The sequence below is a fragment of the Engystomops pustulosus genome, chromosome 4, assembly GCF_040894005.1.
Source record: "Engystomops pustulosus chromosome 4, aEngPut4.maternal, whole genome shotgun sequence".
NCBI classification, from domain to species: domain Eukaryota; kingdom Metazoa; phylum Chordata; class Amphibia; order Anura; family Leptodactylidae; genus Engystomops; species Engystomops pustulosus.
The window spans coordinates 155,548,840-155,565,094 of record NC_092414.1 but is presented as its reverse complement, the minus strand read 5'-3'; the positions used below and the strand labels follow the sequence as shown (position 1 = coordinate 155,565,094).

At 45.7% G+C, this 16,255-nt stretch overlaps 1 protein-coding gene across 1 annotated transcript; it reads left to right on the top strand.

Moving 5' to 3' along the window:
* The first annotated feature begins 2,195 nt into the window (after positions 1-2,195).
* MAPK6 (mitogen-activated protein kinase 6) lies at positions 2,196-14,311 on the top strand. The gene is made up of 6 exons (XM_072148211.1): positions 2,196-2,354; positions 6,655-7,829; positions 9,318-9,462; positions 11,292-11,456; positions 11,568-11,769; positions 11,916-14,311. The coding sequence occupies exons 2-6, from the start codon at positions 7,275-7,277 to the stop codon at positions 13,009-13,011; spliced, it is 2,163 nt and encodes a 720-aa protein (XP_072004312.1). The 5' UTR covers positions 2,196-2,354; positions 6,655-7,274; the 3' UTR covers positions 13,012-14,311.
* Positions 14,312-16,255: the final 1,944 nt, after the last annotated feature.

The following is a 16,255-nucleotide window of genomic DNA, read 5'->3' as shown; positions in this document are numbered from 1 at the left end:
GATGGGCAGCAGCGGGGAGCAGGGCGCCACCACTGTCCTGGTGAGGTGGGCAGCAGCGGGGAGCAGGGCGCCACCACTGTCCTGGTGAGGTGGGCAGCAGCGGGGAGCAGGGCGCCACCACTGTCCTGGTGAGGTGGGCAGCAGCGGGGAGCAGGGCGCCACCACTGTCCTGGTGAGGTGGGCAGCAGCGGGGAGCTGGGCGCCACCACTGTCCTGGTGAGGTGGGCAGCAGCGGGAAGCAGGGTGCCACCACTGTCCTGGTGAGGTGGGCAGCAGCGGGGAGCAGGGCGCCACCACTGTCCTGGCGAGGTGGGCAGCAGCGGGGAGCAGGGCGCCACCACTGTCCTGGTGAGGTGGGCAGCAGCGGGGAGCAGGGCGCCACCACTGTCCTGGTGAGGTGGGCAGCAGCGGGGAGCAGGGCGCCACCACTGTCCTGGTGAGGTGGGCAGCAGCGGGGAGCAGGGCGCCACCACTGTCCTGGTGAGATGGGCGGCAGCGGGGAGCAGGGTGCCACCACTGTCCTGGTGAGATGGGTGGCAGCGGGGAGCAGGGTGCCACCACTGTCCTGGTGAGGTGGGCGGCAGCAGGGTGCCACCACTGTCCTGGTGAGGTGGGCGGCAGCGGGGAGCAGGGCGCCACCACTGTCCTGGTGAGGTGGGCAGCAGCGGGGAGCAGGGCGCCACCACTGTCCTGGTGAGGTGGGCGGCAGCGGGGAGCAGGGTGCCACCACTGTCCTGGTGAGGTGGGCGGCAGCGGGGAGCAGGGTGCCACCACTGTCCTGGTGAGGTGGGCGGCAGCGGGGAGCAGGGTGCCACCACTGTCCTGGTGAGGTGGGCGGCAGCGGGGAGCAGGGTGCCACCACTGTCCTGGTGAGGTGGGCGGCAGCGGGGAGCAGGGTGCCACCACTGTCCTGGTGAGGTGGGCGGCAGCGGGGAGTAGGGTGCCACCACTGTCCTGGTGAGGTAGGCAGCAGCGGGGAGCAGGGTGCCACCACTGTCCTGGTGAGGTGGGCAGCAGCGGGGAGCAGAGTGCCACCACTGTCCTGGTGAGGTGGGCGGCAACGGGGAGCAGGGCGCCACCACTGTCCTGGTGAGGTGGGCGGCAACGGGGAGCAGGGTGCCACCACTGTCCTGGTGAGGTGGGCGGCAGCGGGGAGTAGGGTGCCACCACTGTCCTGGTGCGATGGGCAGGAGCAGGGTGCCACCACTGTCCTGGTGAGGTGGGCAGCAGGGTGCCACCACTGTGCTGGTGAGGTGGGCAGCAGGGGGAGCAGGATGCCACCACTGTCCCGGTGAGGTGGGCAGCAGCGGGGAGCAGGGTGCCACCACTGTCCTGGTGCGATGGGCAGGAGCAGGGTGCCACCACTGTGCTGGTGAGGTGGACAGCAGCAGGGTGCCACCACTGTCCTGGTGAGGTGGGCAGCAGCAGGGAGCAGGGTGCCACCACTGTCCTGGTGAGGTGGGCAGCAGGGGGAGCAGGGTGCCACCACTGTCCTGGTGAGGTGGGCGGCAGCGGGGAGCAGGGTGCCACCACTGTCCTGGTGAGGTGGGCGGCAGCGGGGAGTAGGGTGCCACCACTGTCCTGGTGAGGTAGGCAGCAGCGGGGAGCAGGGTGCCACCACTGTCCTGGTGAGGTGGGCAGCAGCGGGGAGCAGAGTGCCACCACTGTCCTGGTGAGGTGGGCGGCAACGGGGAGCAGGGCGCCACCACTGTCCTGGTGAGGTGGGCGGCAACGGGGAGCAGGGTGCCACCACTGTCCTGGTGAGGTGGGCGGCAGCGGGGAGTAGGGTGCCACCACTGTCCTGGTGCGATGGGCAGGAGCAGGGTGCCACCACTGTCCTGGTGAGGTGGGCAGCAGGGTGCCACCACTGTGCTGGTGAGGTGGGCAGCAGGGGGAGCAGGATGCCACCACTGTCCCGGTGAGGTGGGCAGCAGCGGGGAGCAGGGTGCCACCACTGTCCTGGTGCGATGGGCAGGAGCAGGGTGCCACCACTGTGCTGGTGAGGTGGACAGCAGCAGGGTGCCACCACTGTCCTGGTGAGGTGGGCAGCAGCAGGGAGCAGGGTGCCACCACTGTCCTGGTGAGGTGGGCAGCAGGGGGAGCAGGGTGCCACCACTGTCCCGGTGACCCTTCCTGTGAATGTTTTGAATTCTCCCGCCCGGGTGACGTTGTCGCCTGCAGGGGGCGTTCCGGGTGACGCAGTAGGCGGCAGATCGGGTGTCTGCGAGTCTCCGCCCTCAGCAGTTCGATTACATGGCGACTGCGGCAAAGAGCAGGCGAGAAGACGCATCAGAGGAGCAGCAGCGCGGAGCCCCCGGTGCCTGTCCTCCCTCCATATGACACAGACGAGAGCTGTGAGTATCCCCGGCACCTCCTCTGCCCCTGCCTGCCGGCAGCCGGCGTCTCCATTGTGTCAGGAGAACCAGGTCTCCGGCAAGTTAACAATGGGAGGCGAGTCCCCGGGTGTCTCCCGGCTGTACCGCCCCGATACCGGCCCTGTGCTGCCTCCCGCCTCTACACCCCGGGGACCCGGAGGCTCCCAGGGACCTGTACCGTGGGATGGCTGTAGCCTTAATTCTGTATTCTCCGCCACCCTCCCCCATAGCTCTTTGTGTGGACCCCGGGTATAGACGCGGGGAAGCCGCACTGGCCGTGAGTTCTCGTTTACACGCTGCGTCTCCGTCCACGTAGCCACCTTCAGTGTGCGGTAAGAGGACGCTGTACTGTAAGCTACGCTGAATGCGTACCGGCCCGGAGAGCGGATGTGGACGCTGACGTATTTGGCGCTGTGACTGGCGAGCACCGTACGTAGTGCTAGTGAATGACGTGTGGCCCGGCCGGCAGCTGTGTGCAGGAGCCGGCCCCCGGTACAGGCGGCCAATGGAGCGCCACGGGACCCCCGCACACCGGCAGTGCGGCTTGTATTGTTCCATCACGTTGTGCCGCCTCCTCCAGTCAGATGTGTAATGTGTGACCTCCATATCCGCTAGAGTGAGGCTAGTTGTGAGGTGGACTCTCAGCTGCTTCCATGACGCGACATGGGCCGGTAGTGCCGGCCCTGAGCCTCTCACTGCTGCTGTGGTACTACTACTCCCAGCAGCTCCTGCCCGGGGAGAGGACACAGCTCATCCGGGAATTCCCTGCAGATTGCCGGGACTTGTGCGTCACCGGTGACGTCAGAGCTTGCCACATGAATGGAGGAGATGATTGTGTGTGCTGACCCCAGCCTGACACATGTTATGGACCTGCTACCAGAACCATGTCCAGTCTACACCATACACAGCACCACATGTTATGGACCTGCTACCAGAACCATGTCCAGTCTACACCATACACAGCACCACATGTTATGGACCTGCTACCAGAACTGTGTCCAGTCTACAACATACACATAGCTACCAGAGCCAGCACCACATGTTATGGACCTGCTACCAGAACTGTGTCCAGTCTACAACATACACATAGCTACCAGAGCCAGCACCACATGTTATGGACCTGCTACCAGAACCGTGTCCAGTCTACACCATACACATAGCTACCAGAGCCAGCACCACATGTTATGGACCGGCTACCGGAACCCTTTCTACACCATACACAGCACCACATAGCTTCCAGAGCCAGCACCAAATGTTATTGACCTGCTACCAGAACAGTGTCTATTCTACACTATACACAGCACCACATCTTATGGATCTGCTACCAGAACCGTGTCCAGTCTACACTGTACCACATCTTATGGATCTGCTACCAGAACCCTTTCTACATCATACAGAGCACCACATCTTATGGACCTGCTACCAGAACAGTGTCCATTCTACACCATACACAGCACCACATAGCTTTCAGAGCCAGCACCAAATGTTATTGACCTGCTACCAGAACAGTGTCTATTCTACACTATACACAGCACCACATCTTATGGATCTGCTACCAGAACCGTGTCCAGTCTACACTGTACCACATCTTATGGATCTGCTACCAGAACCCTTTCTACATCATACAGAGCACCACATCTTATGGACCTGCTACCAGAACAGTGTCCATTCTACACCATACACAGCACCACATAGCTTTCAGAGCCAGCACTACATCTTATGGACCTGCTACCAGAACCGTGTCCAGTCTACACCATACACAGCACCATGTAGCTTCCAGAGCCAGAACCACATGTTATGGACCTGCTACCAGAACAGTGTCCATTTTACACCATACACAGCACCACATAGCTTTCACAAGCAGAGCCAGCACCACGTGCTAAGGGTCTGCTACCAGAACCTTTTCTACACCATGCTCAGTACCACACGGCTTCCAGAACGCGAGGCAAACCACATGTTATGGTTCTGTTACCAGAACAGTGTCCATTCTACGCCAGGCACAGCACCACATATTATGGATCTGCTACCAGAACAGGGTCCATTCTATACTCTACACAGCACCACATGTAGCCAATGTGTGGGGACACGGTACTTGGTATAACAAGTCTACTGTATATGGTCAGATCTCCTCACTAGCTGTGCCAGCATTTCCGATACTTTCTCAACTCTTAGACTAATAAAATTATTGACTAATTAACAAATTGACTGTGCAAAGCAAGCCAGCTTAAAGGGATTGATGACCCATCCTGAATATAAGATTGGTGGGTGTCCAATACCAATCACCCTACAGATCATTTGTTCTTATTGTAGTAATCAGCCAAGCTGCAGTAACATGATTCAGCCACTACACAGGGAATGGGGCTGTCTATGCTTCCTGTTTTTTTCTGTTAAATACCTCTACTTGGTATTGGACCTACACCAGTCTGATATGTATTGGTTGTCGTTAGGATGGGGCATCAAAATTTCAGGTCCAGAAAATTCATGATATTTATACAAAGCCAACAAAGTTAGACAATGGTGTCTAATGTAATTTAAAGTAGTTGGAGGGGGAAGAGTGGTGACCAATTGCTTATCCTAAAGGGAGAGAGTCTTTTGTGGGGATACCCATCAGACTGCCCGCTGTGTTGGATTTAATGTATCAAACAGAATGTTGATTTCCCCCCCCCCCCCCCCTCCATTGTCTTTGAAGTTACAAGGGTCTTCTATAAGGTACAAGTTAAACAATTGGGTTTTAGGTGAGGTCCCATATGTTACAAAAATGACTTAACAGTGAAAATCTGTTGGCAGATTGCAGTGAAATCTTTATTTTAATTTATATGCAGATTGTAGGAGTGGTTTTACAGTTTTTCAACACACCCACGATGGCAGAGAACTGAGTCAGAAGCTGGGCTTTGTTCTCTTTGTAGTGGCTGAGATGAGTCACTGCAGCTCAGCACACAAGTATGTGGAAGATGCAGTGACCCAGGCTAGGATTACTCTGTGTTCTCTACTGCAGTCATGTAAATGTTAGATGCTGGTAGTCTGATCTGAGGATACATGGATGTAGAGGAAAGTCTAGTATATCATATCCTATTTATGAGTGAGGGTCTGAAGAATAAAGCAGCTGCAGTGCAGTACTGCATCATCACTACAGGCCCCTTCATATTCAAGATCGTTGGGAGTCCCAGAGGTGAATTGGGATATTTGGGGATATACTTTATGAGATGGGAATACACAATTAATATTGTGGGAATTCCGTGTACTAGGACAGAAAAGTAGATACAGAATAAAAATCATAGTATCAAATGTGACATATACTGAGGTTGGAAACACAAGGAATAATAGGGTATCCCTATAATCAAGCTAATGAGTGAACTGGAATAGATAATGTAATAGTGTTCTGCATGATTTCATAAAGTTAAACCAGTTTGCACCCGACATGGGAAGGTTATATTAGGTCAGTCAGTACTGAGAGGGGGGAAGACGGCTGTACTGTACCCAATGTACAAAAGCTCCTAGATCTAGATTAAACATGCAGTCAGTTTCTCCGGAGGTTATGGTGAGCTCTGAACTGTGAGGAAAAAAAAATTTGTTTTCCTAAATGAGCAAGAAATGTGGACCACCAGTGATCCAGGGAACAGTTTTGTCGTTCTCGCTGGCAGTTGGGGCATAAGGGGGAGCATGTGTATAAGTAGTATAGGGGAGCCAGAGTTATCAGTGTCATTCCCATGCAATGGAGCTGCAGGACACATGCTCAACCTGTCACTTCATCAATTTATGGTGAGGGTCCGAACCCTGCTGCTTGGGGATAACTTGCAATATTGGTACAGACCCTGTAATCCTGTATTGCTCAGAGTCCAAGGCTCTGTGTAGTGTTAGGTTTCTGTAAAATATTTATGCCAGACCAGACTTCCACCAAGTGCCGTATTCACATTAACTGTATTCAGGAGTTCTCCATCACGTCTTGTATGTTGTTGCTGCTGCTTCTGAGTGACAGAGTCTCCTGATGGTAGACATCATAGTAGCTGATCTCCACCTCCGGCTCGGGGACACCTGAGAATTAGATTAAAGAGCCAGCAGAGGAAATACCTGCTAACAAATGCTGGAGTACAAGTCTTGGCGTTGTACTTCGTGTATACACTACCATTTGTATTTGTACCATTTCTCACCTTTTTTCATCTGAAAGGTTAGGTGTTTACCATTTATTTTTATCATTGCTCATTTCCATGTGTCCTCCATGTGATCTGTTTGAGGATATATATTCTCCATGATGCTAATGTCCTGTTCTTTTCTCTTGCAGGGTTTGTGAGAATAAGATGGATAGCAGCTTTGATTGTGATTGTGGTGAGCTGGAGCCACCTGATCATTAACAGGCAAACTCCTGTTTAATTTCAAGTCTGCCACGTTTTCCTCTTCGGATGCACTGTATAGAAAATATTTAAAAAAAACAACAAAATTTCTAGTGCTTACCAGCACCATAGAATGCCGCTGCTCAGGACCAGTTCAACACTGAATGTATCTGCACTGTGAGGAGGATGTTCATAGAAGCCTATTTCTTGCATATTTATTCACGTTTATGTTTCATGTTACCTTGTTTTGCACAGTAGAAGCGTGTGCATAGTATGTCATTTCATTCCGTTTCACTTTCGGTGAGTGTTTTGGTTGATGTTTGCTGGAATGCTGCATCTTTTGTGAACTATGAATACTGTCATTTTTATACAGTCAAAACTGAGCTTTAGTGTAACTGCTTGAGGGATACACCAGGCCTGGCAGGCTGATATGATTTGATAGTTGGAGCGAACCATTCTAAAGAAGAGTATTTTGTAAGGTGTATGAAACCTTTTCTTTAGAAGCTAGCTGCTGTTTGTCGTTGTGGTTTTTCGGAAAAAAAGTGAAAATTTCTGGAGAATAGTAGCCAAAATGGCCGAAAAGTTTGAAAGTCTCATGAACATTCATGGGTTTGATTTGGGCTCCCGGTATATGGACCTAAAACCGCTTGGCTATGGTGGGAATGGCTTAGTTTTTTCTGCTGTTGACAATGACTGTGATAAGCGAGTAGCTGTGAAGAAGATTGTCCTGACAGATCCTCAGAGCGTCAAACATGCTCTGCGGGAGATCAAAATTATCCGGAGACTTGATCATGAAAACATTGTTAAAGTATACGAAATCCTTGGCCCCAATGGAATGCTCTTAACCGATGATGTGAGCTCCCTAACCGAGCTGAACTCTGTTTACATTGTTCAGGAGTATATGGAGACCGATCTAGCCAAACTTCTTGAGCAAGGCCCTCTACGCGAAGAGCATGCCCGGCTCTTCATGTACCAGCTGTTACGTGGGCTCAAGTACATCCATTCAGCTAATGTGCTACACAGAGATCTCAAGCCAGCAAACCTCTTCATAAACACTGAAGACCTGGTGGTAAAGATTGGAGACTTTGGTCTTGCACGTATAATGGATCCCCATTATTCTCATAAGGTGAGTGACCTGTTAATTTCAAATGGGGTGTGTTATATGAACTGCATTCTTTGCTTTTCTTAATGATGTACCATAAATGGGTTTCTGACATAACCATGATACAGAAAATGGGGGGAATATGGGCGCAAACTCGGTCTCAAGACCAAATCAGAACTGGCAGAATTTATTGCTATAGTCTTTGCCGGTTTTCTTGCAGAGACTAAAGTAAATGTGACAGGCTGGGCATTCACGCCGCTTGTGCGTCGGAGACACTGTCATAGTGGGAGATTCATGTGGATTCTCTACCAGAACTGTTGGGGGACAGAAGACCATACTGCCTAGTCTGTTACCACAGAATCGCTACTCAGGCAAAAATTTCTTTAAAGTAATGTGTCTATACAAAACTTTAGGATCCATAAGAGGAGTATTCCCTTTATGGAAGTGACTTGGATAATGTGCCTGGGCCCTACCTCAAGAATATGTTCAATATAAGATTGGTGAACATGACTGAGTTCATGGTGTTGACTCTGCCTCAGTACAGTTGGGCATCTGTTAAGATGTGCTAGAAAAACAAGTCTGATCTATGGGGCCTACACAAGATTAGGCAGGTGCTGTATGGCTAATGGGTGTAGATTACTCCTAGAGACTAGCCAGTGCATATAGGAATGCACATTATAATGCACTCTGAAGAAACCATACGTCAGCAATCACTGACTAAATGCCTGAAGCCACATTACTGCAAGATTGTGATGGCCTGAGTTGTAACAAAGTGTGAAGCCAATGGATGCCCTGCGTATACACATGTGTAGATGTACACTATTCATACCATGTTAGGTAGGTAGACTGTGCTTGGCAATTTCATTGCAGGCAAGATCTCAATGACTCCAGACAGGCAGGAGATGTCTTTTACTGCTTCACTAATACAACCTTTAGGGTGTATTTACATGTGCAGAATTATAGCTTTTTTGCTGCTGTACTGTACAAGCGCTGTACAATTCACATGCCAGGGCTAACAAACTTTGATATGTTTACACCATCCATTGTCTGGGGTAGTGCACACTTTTCATTAAGTAAAGCTGTTCCAGAGTGAGATGAAACAAATGAGGCTTCAGAGATTTGTCATTCGCTCTGTGTACATCCTGTTATGCAGTATAATTACTGGAGAACATCTGTAGGGATTTCGGCAGTATACACTGTTGTTTAGGGACAAGGCTAGTGCTGTTTGTTACCATGAGCTGCCTGTGATTAATTCTTACTTATGTTTTGTTTTTATTTTATGTCACTAAAATATGGATTTTCTGTGAATTTGCCTAAAAAGGTTCTCATCACTGCATACTAATAACTGACTGTCATTTTGGCTGTAAGTTGCCGTGCCCAGTTCTCACAGATGCCAATAAAGAATGATACCTATCCATTCACATTTTATGAGCCTTTAGCTATGCTTTGCCAAGGTAATTTTCAGTTTTTAAGATTATGTAATAACTTGTTTCTTTGTTTTATTTTACCCAGGGACATCTTTCTGAAGGTCTTGTCACTAAATGGTACAGATCTCCTCGCCTTTTACTTTCCCCCAACAATTACACAAAAGCAATTGACATGTGGGCGGCCGGATGCATTTTTGCTGAGATGCTGACCGGAAAGACTCTGTTTGCAGGTAGATTGTTTTATTAAGAATGTAATAGTTATATTGTGAAGTCCTTCTTGTAATTGTATACATTCTTATTAATGGATTTGTTTTATTGTTTAGTGTCCTTTGTTAAGCCGGTGATGACATTGTAGTTGACAAGAAACAGTATTTTGTGCAAAATATTAACCTTACATGGATTTTCTCCTACCAATAATTCTCACAAGTGCCTGATCACTCGAGACCAACTGCTGTGACCCCAAGTTATTAGGAAAAGATGAGATGGGGTCCTTCTCATCTATAAGATAACAGGGCAATGCTGCTCATCTCTGAGCAACAATTTCAGGCCCCTTTCGGTTACAGCAGTCGGACCATCAGTGATTAAGTTGTTTTTCGTGAGTAGAAAATAACTCATGCAAATTTATAGTATCTTCATTACATGATGGGTATATTTAAATCCCTGTGTCTATTTGATTTCTCTATTGCAGGGGTGCATAACCTTTTTCAGTCCGAGAGACGCATTGTCTTACCCCGCTACCCTTCAGGGGACTGCACATTAGAAAGCGAATTCCTCCCAGAAACCACTAGTGCCTCGTACTGTATTTGTACAAAAAGTAACATAGACCCCTGAGCAAACTACAATACGGTGGAAAAACAAGACTATAATAATGATGGAAATTGTCTGAACCCATGCAGAAGGGTAATAATTGTGAATAACTAGCTGCATGCATGGGGCTCTGTTAGACCCCAGTACTGTGTTCTACCTGCAGCCATTCAGGTATTCTTACTTATTATCTGCTGCACAGGGAAGATTCTTGCCTTTTTTCTGCCTGAGGTGAAAAGAATATAACTACTAAAATAACATCCCCTATGCTCAAGAATATAACTACTATAATACTGCCCCTATGTACAAGAATATAACTACTATAATACTGCCCCTATGTACAAGAATATAACTACTATAATACTGCCCCTATGTACAAGAATATAACTACTATAATACTGCCCCTATGTACAAGAATATAACTACTATAATACTGCCCCTATGTACAAGAATATAACTACTATAATACTGCCCCTATGTACAAGAATATAACTACTATAATGCTGCCCCTATGTACAAGAATATAACTACTATAATGCTGCCCCTATGTACAAGAATATAACTACTATAATGCTGCCCCTATGTACAAGAATATAACTACTATAATGCTGCCCCTATGTACAAGAATATAACTACTATAATGCTGCCCCTATGTACAAGAATATAACTACTATAATACTGCCCCCTATGTAAAAGAATATAACAACTACTATAATACTGCCCCCTATGTAAAAGAATATAACAACTACTATAATACTGCCCCCTATGTACAAGAATATAACAACTACTATAATACTGCCCCCTATGTACAGGAATATAACTACTATAATACTGCCCCTATGTACAAGAATATAACTACTATAATACTGCCCCTATGTACAAGAATATAACTACTATAATACTGCCCCTATGTACAAGAATATAACTACTATAATACTACCCCCTATGCACAAGAATATAACTACTATAATACTACCCCCTATGCACAAGAATATAACTACTATAATACTGCCCCCATCTGCAAGAATTTAACTACTAAAATACCACTCCCTATGTGCCAGAATATAACTACTATAATACTGCCCCCTATGCCCTCAGTTCTATTATACCCCCCCTTCCCCCTCGAGGGTCTGCGGGCCATAGGTTGTGCACTCCTGCTCTGTTGACTTATTTAGATAATCAGGCTTCTCTTCTGAGTGGCTTGTAACTTCTCTTCAGCTTGTAACTTATTACTATGTGCTTTTCCTTTATAAAGGGGCTCATGAACTTGAGCAGATGCAGCTGATCTTGGAGTCTATACCTGTTGTACATGAAGAAGATAGACAAGAACTTCTCAGTGTCATCCCAGTCTATATAAAAAATGATATGACTGTGCCACACACTCCTTTGACACAGCTGCTCCCAGATATCAGCGCAGATGGTGAGCTCTCAAAACTGATGGTCAATAAATTCTGTTTGCATGTAAGCATTATAGTTCTAGATGGAGAAAAAATAAGATTGTTAACTGGTACTTTCTTTTTCACTTAAACAGCACTCGATTTTCTGCAGCAAATTTTGACCTTCAGTCCTATGGACAGACTAACAGCAGAAGACGCTTTGTCTCACCCATACATGAGCATCTATTCATTTCCACTAGATGAGCCAATCTCCAGTCATCCTTTTCATATAGAAGATGAAGTGGATGATATTTTACTGATGGAGGACAACCACAGCCTTGTTTATAACTGTGAAAGGTAACTTGAATTATTGTTACACATGTATATATTTTTACCTACAAGCTGTGAATTTACTCATGTTTGTGGTGATTGAATTTATTTGCTTGATGCATCCTTTATGTTATCACATGAAACGAGAACTAAGAATGTTTCTTTCCTTCTAGATATCATGATAGTCAGTATTCAGACCACGATTGGCCTATACACAATCATTTTGAAGCCGATGAAGTCCAGCGTGATCCAAGGGCTCTTTCTGATGGAAGTGATGAGGAAGAGGTTCAGGTTGACCCTCGGAAATATCTAGATGGAGATCGGGAAAAGTATTTAGAAGATCCAGCCTTTGACCCATATTTTTTGACAGAACCATCTTGGCAATACTCAAATCACCACGAGAACAAATATTGTGATCTAGAGTGTAGTAATACTTGTAACTTCAAAATGAGGTCCTCTTCTTATCTAGATAATCTAGTGTGGAGGGAGACTGAAGTAAATCATTATTATGAGCCAAAACTTATAATAGATCTGTCTAACTGGAAAGAGCAAAGTAAGGAGAGGTCTGATAAAAAGGGCAAATCAAAATGTGAACGAAATGGTCTGGTGAAAGCTCAGATAGCTCTAAAGGAGGCTTCCCAGCAGCTAGTTGATAAAGAAAGGGAGAAGCGTAAGGAATTTGACTTTGATTCATTTATAGCAGGTACCATTGAGCTCAGTTTGCAGAATGATTCTTCCAGTGTAGATTTACTCAACGACTTGAATAGCTCTGTCCCACAACTTGAATACAAATCCTTAATATCAAAGTCTGTAAGCCTAGAAAAACAGGAGAAGGGTATGGCCAACTTGGCACAATTGGGTGCACTCAACCAAAATTCCTGGGACAGTCCGATCATAAGTGGTGAAGACTGCTTCCTTAAAGACCAGTTCTGTTGTGAAGTAAGAAAAGATGATCATGTTGAAAAGGAAAATGCCTATACAGGTTACTTAGACAGCTTATTTAGTAAGAAAGAAGAGATAGAAGTGTTAGATCCTGAGCCAGCAGAAGATGATAAGGTTGGGGGTAAAGAGAACGATGAGGACATCTTGAGTTTTAGTGCCGACCTTTTTCTTGGCCAACAGCTGGATTGTATTGGTATTCCCCAATTCCAAAATCCTCTCAGCTCACCCCTTAAATCAATTCAAGCCACATTGACCCCTTCTGTCATGAAATCGTCTCCACAAATTCCCCGGAAAACCTACAGCAGCATTCTAAAACATCTTAACTGAAACACTCATTTTTCTTTGCGTATCCTCTGTTCATTGTCCCATGTGTGTTTGTGGTTTTTGTTTTTTTTTTGGTTACTATTTTGTTCTCTTGCTACATAATTTTTTTTCTTACTTGAATAGTATTTTTAGTTTGTGTTTAACCTTTAGTTTTTGTTTACCATTGTTTTTACAATCTAGAATTTCTTTCTACATCTTCATTTTAAACTGGCATGGCATTTGCACACAAGGAAAAAAAACGAAATGATGCAACATAGGTGGCGACAGGAAAAATGCACTAAATGAAGACGAAATTTAAATCAATTGCTTTGTTTTTCATTATCAAATGATATTGCCTTGATGTAACACAGTGAGACATTTTTCCATGGAAATGTCAGTTTCATATTTTATGTTTGAGCATTGTGTTTTAGATGAGTTTATTTTTCATATCCATTTCTTGAAACACATGATACCAGCAGCAACTGAAGAATGCAGATTTTGGTATGCATGTGTTATCTACCTCAAGGTAACAGTGGTCTCTTATCGGCCACCAGTAGTGCTATCCATCATGCACCTCTGTTAAGCCAGCATTATTATAGTAGCTATTCCTAAATGAGAAATTGCAGAGATATTTATAAATGTTCTGGATTGCATCCTATGTAGTGAAGTGTTTTAATATGCAGTATTTTATTTATTGTATTACACTTTTTTGAGAATTGGAAGTCTTGAATGGTTTAGCAGCAGGCTGGGCAACTTCCATCTCTCTGGTTGTGAAACAACTCGGTATGGCCTATTATTTAACACTATACTGGGACATCTAGAAGGCCTTAGGTTGTCCAAGTCTTTTATTTGTAGTTACGTTTACATTCTTGTATATTTATTCTGCATATTAACAAGCTGTGTCTTCACTTTTCTTTTCACCTAAGTGTTTTCATTTCAAGGAAAGTTCTCACTGTGTGTAGGAGTTTGTATTTTCAAAGCTCTTGGAAGATCTCTACAAAAACCATAGGAATTGCTTATATATTAAATACTCCTAGAATATTTTTTATTTCATTTTTTTTATTGTAATGCTAAGAATGGCGTGCATGGAGTTAATTATGGTACAACATTACTGTAAGATTTGTCTATGTAAGATCCCCCCTTCCCCTACTTTTATTGTACGTTTTTACTGAAATCCCTTTTAATTTTGTTTTCAAACCTGCATGAGAAGAAAAGCATGTAGTATCTAAATTCCCTGGAAACTTGTTTTGCCTCTGAATTTTGCATACTATTTGTGTACTATTGGGTCCCCTATTTAAGACAAATAAACATGGCCAGCAACAAATGGGATTTTATTTCTTGTTGTGAAAACGAGTGTATGTTAATGCTTTTTTGTTCTTATTTCTGGGGTTGGGGGAGAAGAATCTGGGTATAGTAAATCATTCTACCAACTGCTCACCTTGTTGGGTTTCACCTTCCCACAAAAAGGCTTACTGTTTTGTCAGCTCCATAGAGACTAATGGAGCAGAACTGTTATGCGCGGCTGTCTGCTCAATTACTCTGATGGAGCGATGAGGGGTTCAACGGAGGTACATGGAACCCCTCGTTTTCGTGATCTCTCGGTCTCCTCACTCATCACCACCGTAGGGCCTAACTTGTGTTCGTGGGAAAACCCCTTTAAGAACAGATCTAAAAAATCTTGTACATGACTGTGTCATTTTGGAGAGCATTTACAAAATTTGCAGGTTTGTGGGTTCTTCCCTGTGTGCAGTGTTTTTATTGCACGTTAGACATGGGGAAAATAGTAGTCCCCTTGTTCCAGTCTCAATGAAGAGCTATTGAACACAAAGCACCAATAAGGACTCACTGGGGCACATCTACTAAGAATGTGCGACAGATTCATGAAGATCGAGCTTAATGAATCTCTTGCTTTCCTGCTCATCAACTTTTTTGTGGTGCACCTTTTATATAGGGCTGACTGAGCACTGGAACACCCCCTAATTTGTGTTGCATGATGCTTAGTGCAGCTGGGACACATTTGTGGTGCAGACACTTCTTACATACCTGTGCTAGCAGTTTACACCTAAAAAGAATGTGCCCCATCTGTGTAATATCTGTTATCGACAGACTATACACTGACGCATCAATTTCATTCGCCCTGTTCCTGCTGCGTTGGCGACCTGTGCCTTCCTATAGAACTCCTATGAGAATGTGAAAACTACTGCTGACAGGTCTCCTCTGCATGCAGTGCATATTTGCCGATCAGTTGCTATTGAACACAAATGTGACTCTTCAAGGGGTTGGGACAAGTTGGTGACTTAATTTACCAGTCTTCTCTATTATGACCAGCACGGAAGATTTGCATAATTTTTTAAAACTTTTTTTGGTGAGAACAAGATCTTAAGAAGCTAAAATAAGAGTGTATTCTGCCAGAGGGGGTGGGGGGCATACTAACATGTAAGTGTACTTGGTTTATAATCCTTCATCCTAGTGGTAGCTAAACTTTAAAAGACTTGGCTGGTGAGTTTCCTGAAGATAATGTAGATCAAGATTAACTTTGAAGCTTCTAGGCTTACACTCAGCTAAATGAAAAATATATTATACAAAACCATGTGATCATCAAATGAGACCAGGCATGAAAACTCAAATCTCTCTTCCTGCGCCCACCACAGGACTGTGCACTCTCTTACACTTGTGCTTTAAGTACAAAAAAAGATTATTCTTTCTCCTCATGTTAGATTTGCTGCCAGTTCAATGATGCTTCAGCACAGCATCACAAGACCAGCCAGAGATGAGTCAACACAGATTTCCCTACAGTTCTCTGAATCTCAGTGAGGAGGCTCAGCCGTCTCCTTTGTGACAGAAAGCTAATTCTTACTTCCACCGACAGGAGTCAGGTCTAGGGTTCATTCGTATTTCCAGGGAGACCTTAGGGTGCCGCGATTCTACTGTGATGTATAAAAACTGCCAGAAAATCACCCTGCCAAGACCTTTATCTTATATTCATGAATGCTATCTTAAGGTCCTCGTCACGGGATTGGTCATGGACAGATAGAGATCACATGACCCTCCACCTGCAGTCATTTTATGGTCAAGAATGTTTGGCTGATGACATAATGGATGGGAAGTTTCACTTTACATATCAAGAAAGCGGAGCAGAAATGTTAATATATGTATATTGGTAAATTACCCAATATCCTGCCTCCTGCACATTGCAAAAACATGAGGTAAAGTATCCAACCCCTTTAAAGGAAATCTACCTTCAAAATGACTGTGGTTATATTCTTTT

What these genes read in the sequence shown, in the direction of transcription:
- MAPK6 (XM_072148211.1), top strand. Translation starts at nt 7,275, where the DNA reads ATGGCCGAAAAGTTTGAAAGTCTCATGAACATTCATGGGTTTGATTTG. An exon ending in ATCCCCATTATTCTCATAAG is followed by an intron (nt 7,830 to 9,317) that starts GTGAGTGACCTG and finishes TATTTTACCCAG; the next exon opens with GGACATCTTTCTGAAGGTCT. An exon ending in CCCAGATATCAGCGCAGATG is followed by an intron (nt 11,457 to 11,567) that starts GTGAGCTCTCAA and finishes TCACTTAAACAG; the next exon opens with CACTCGATTTTCTGCAGCAA.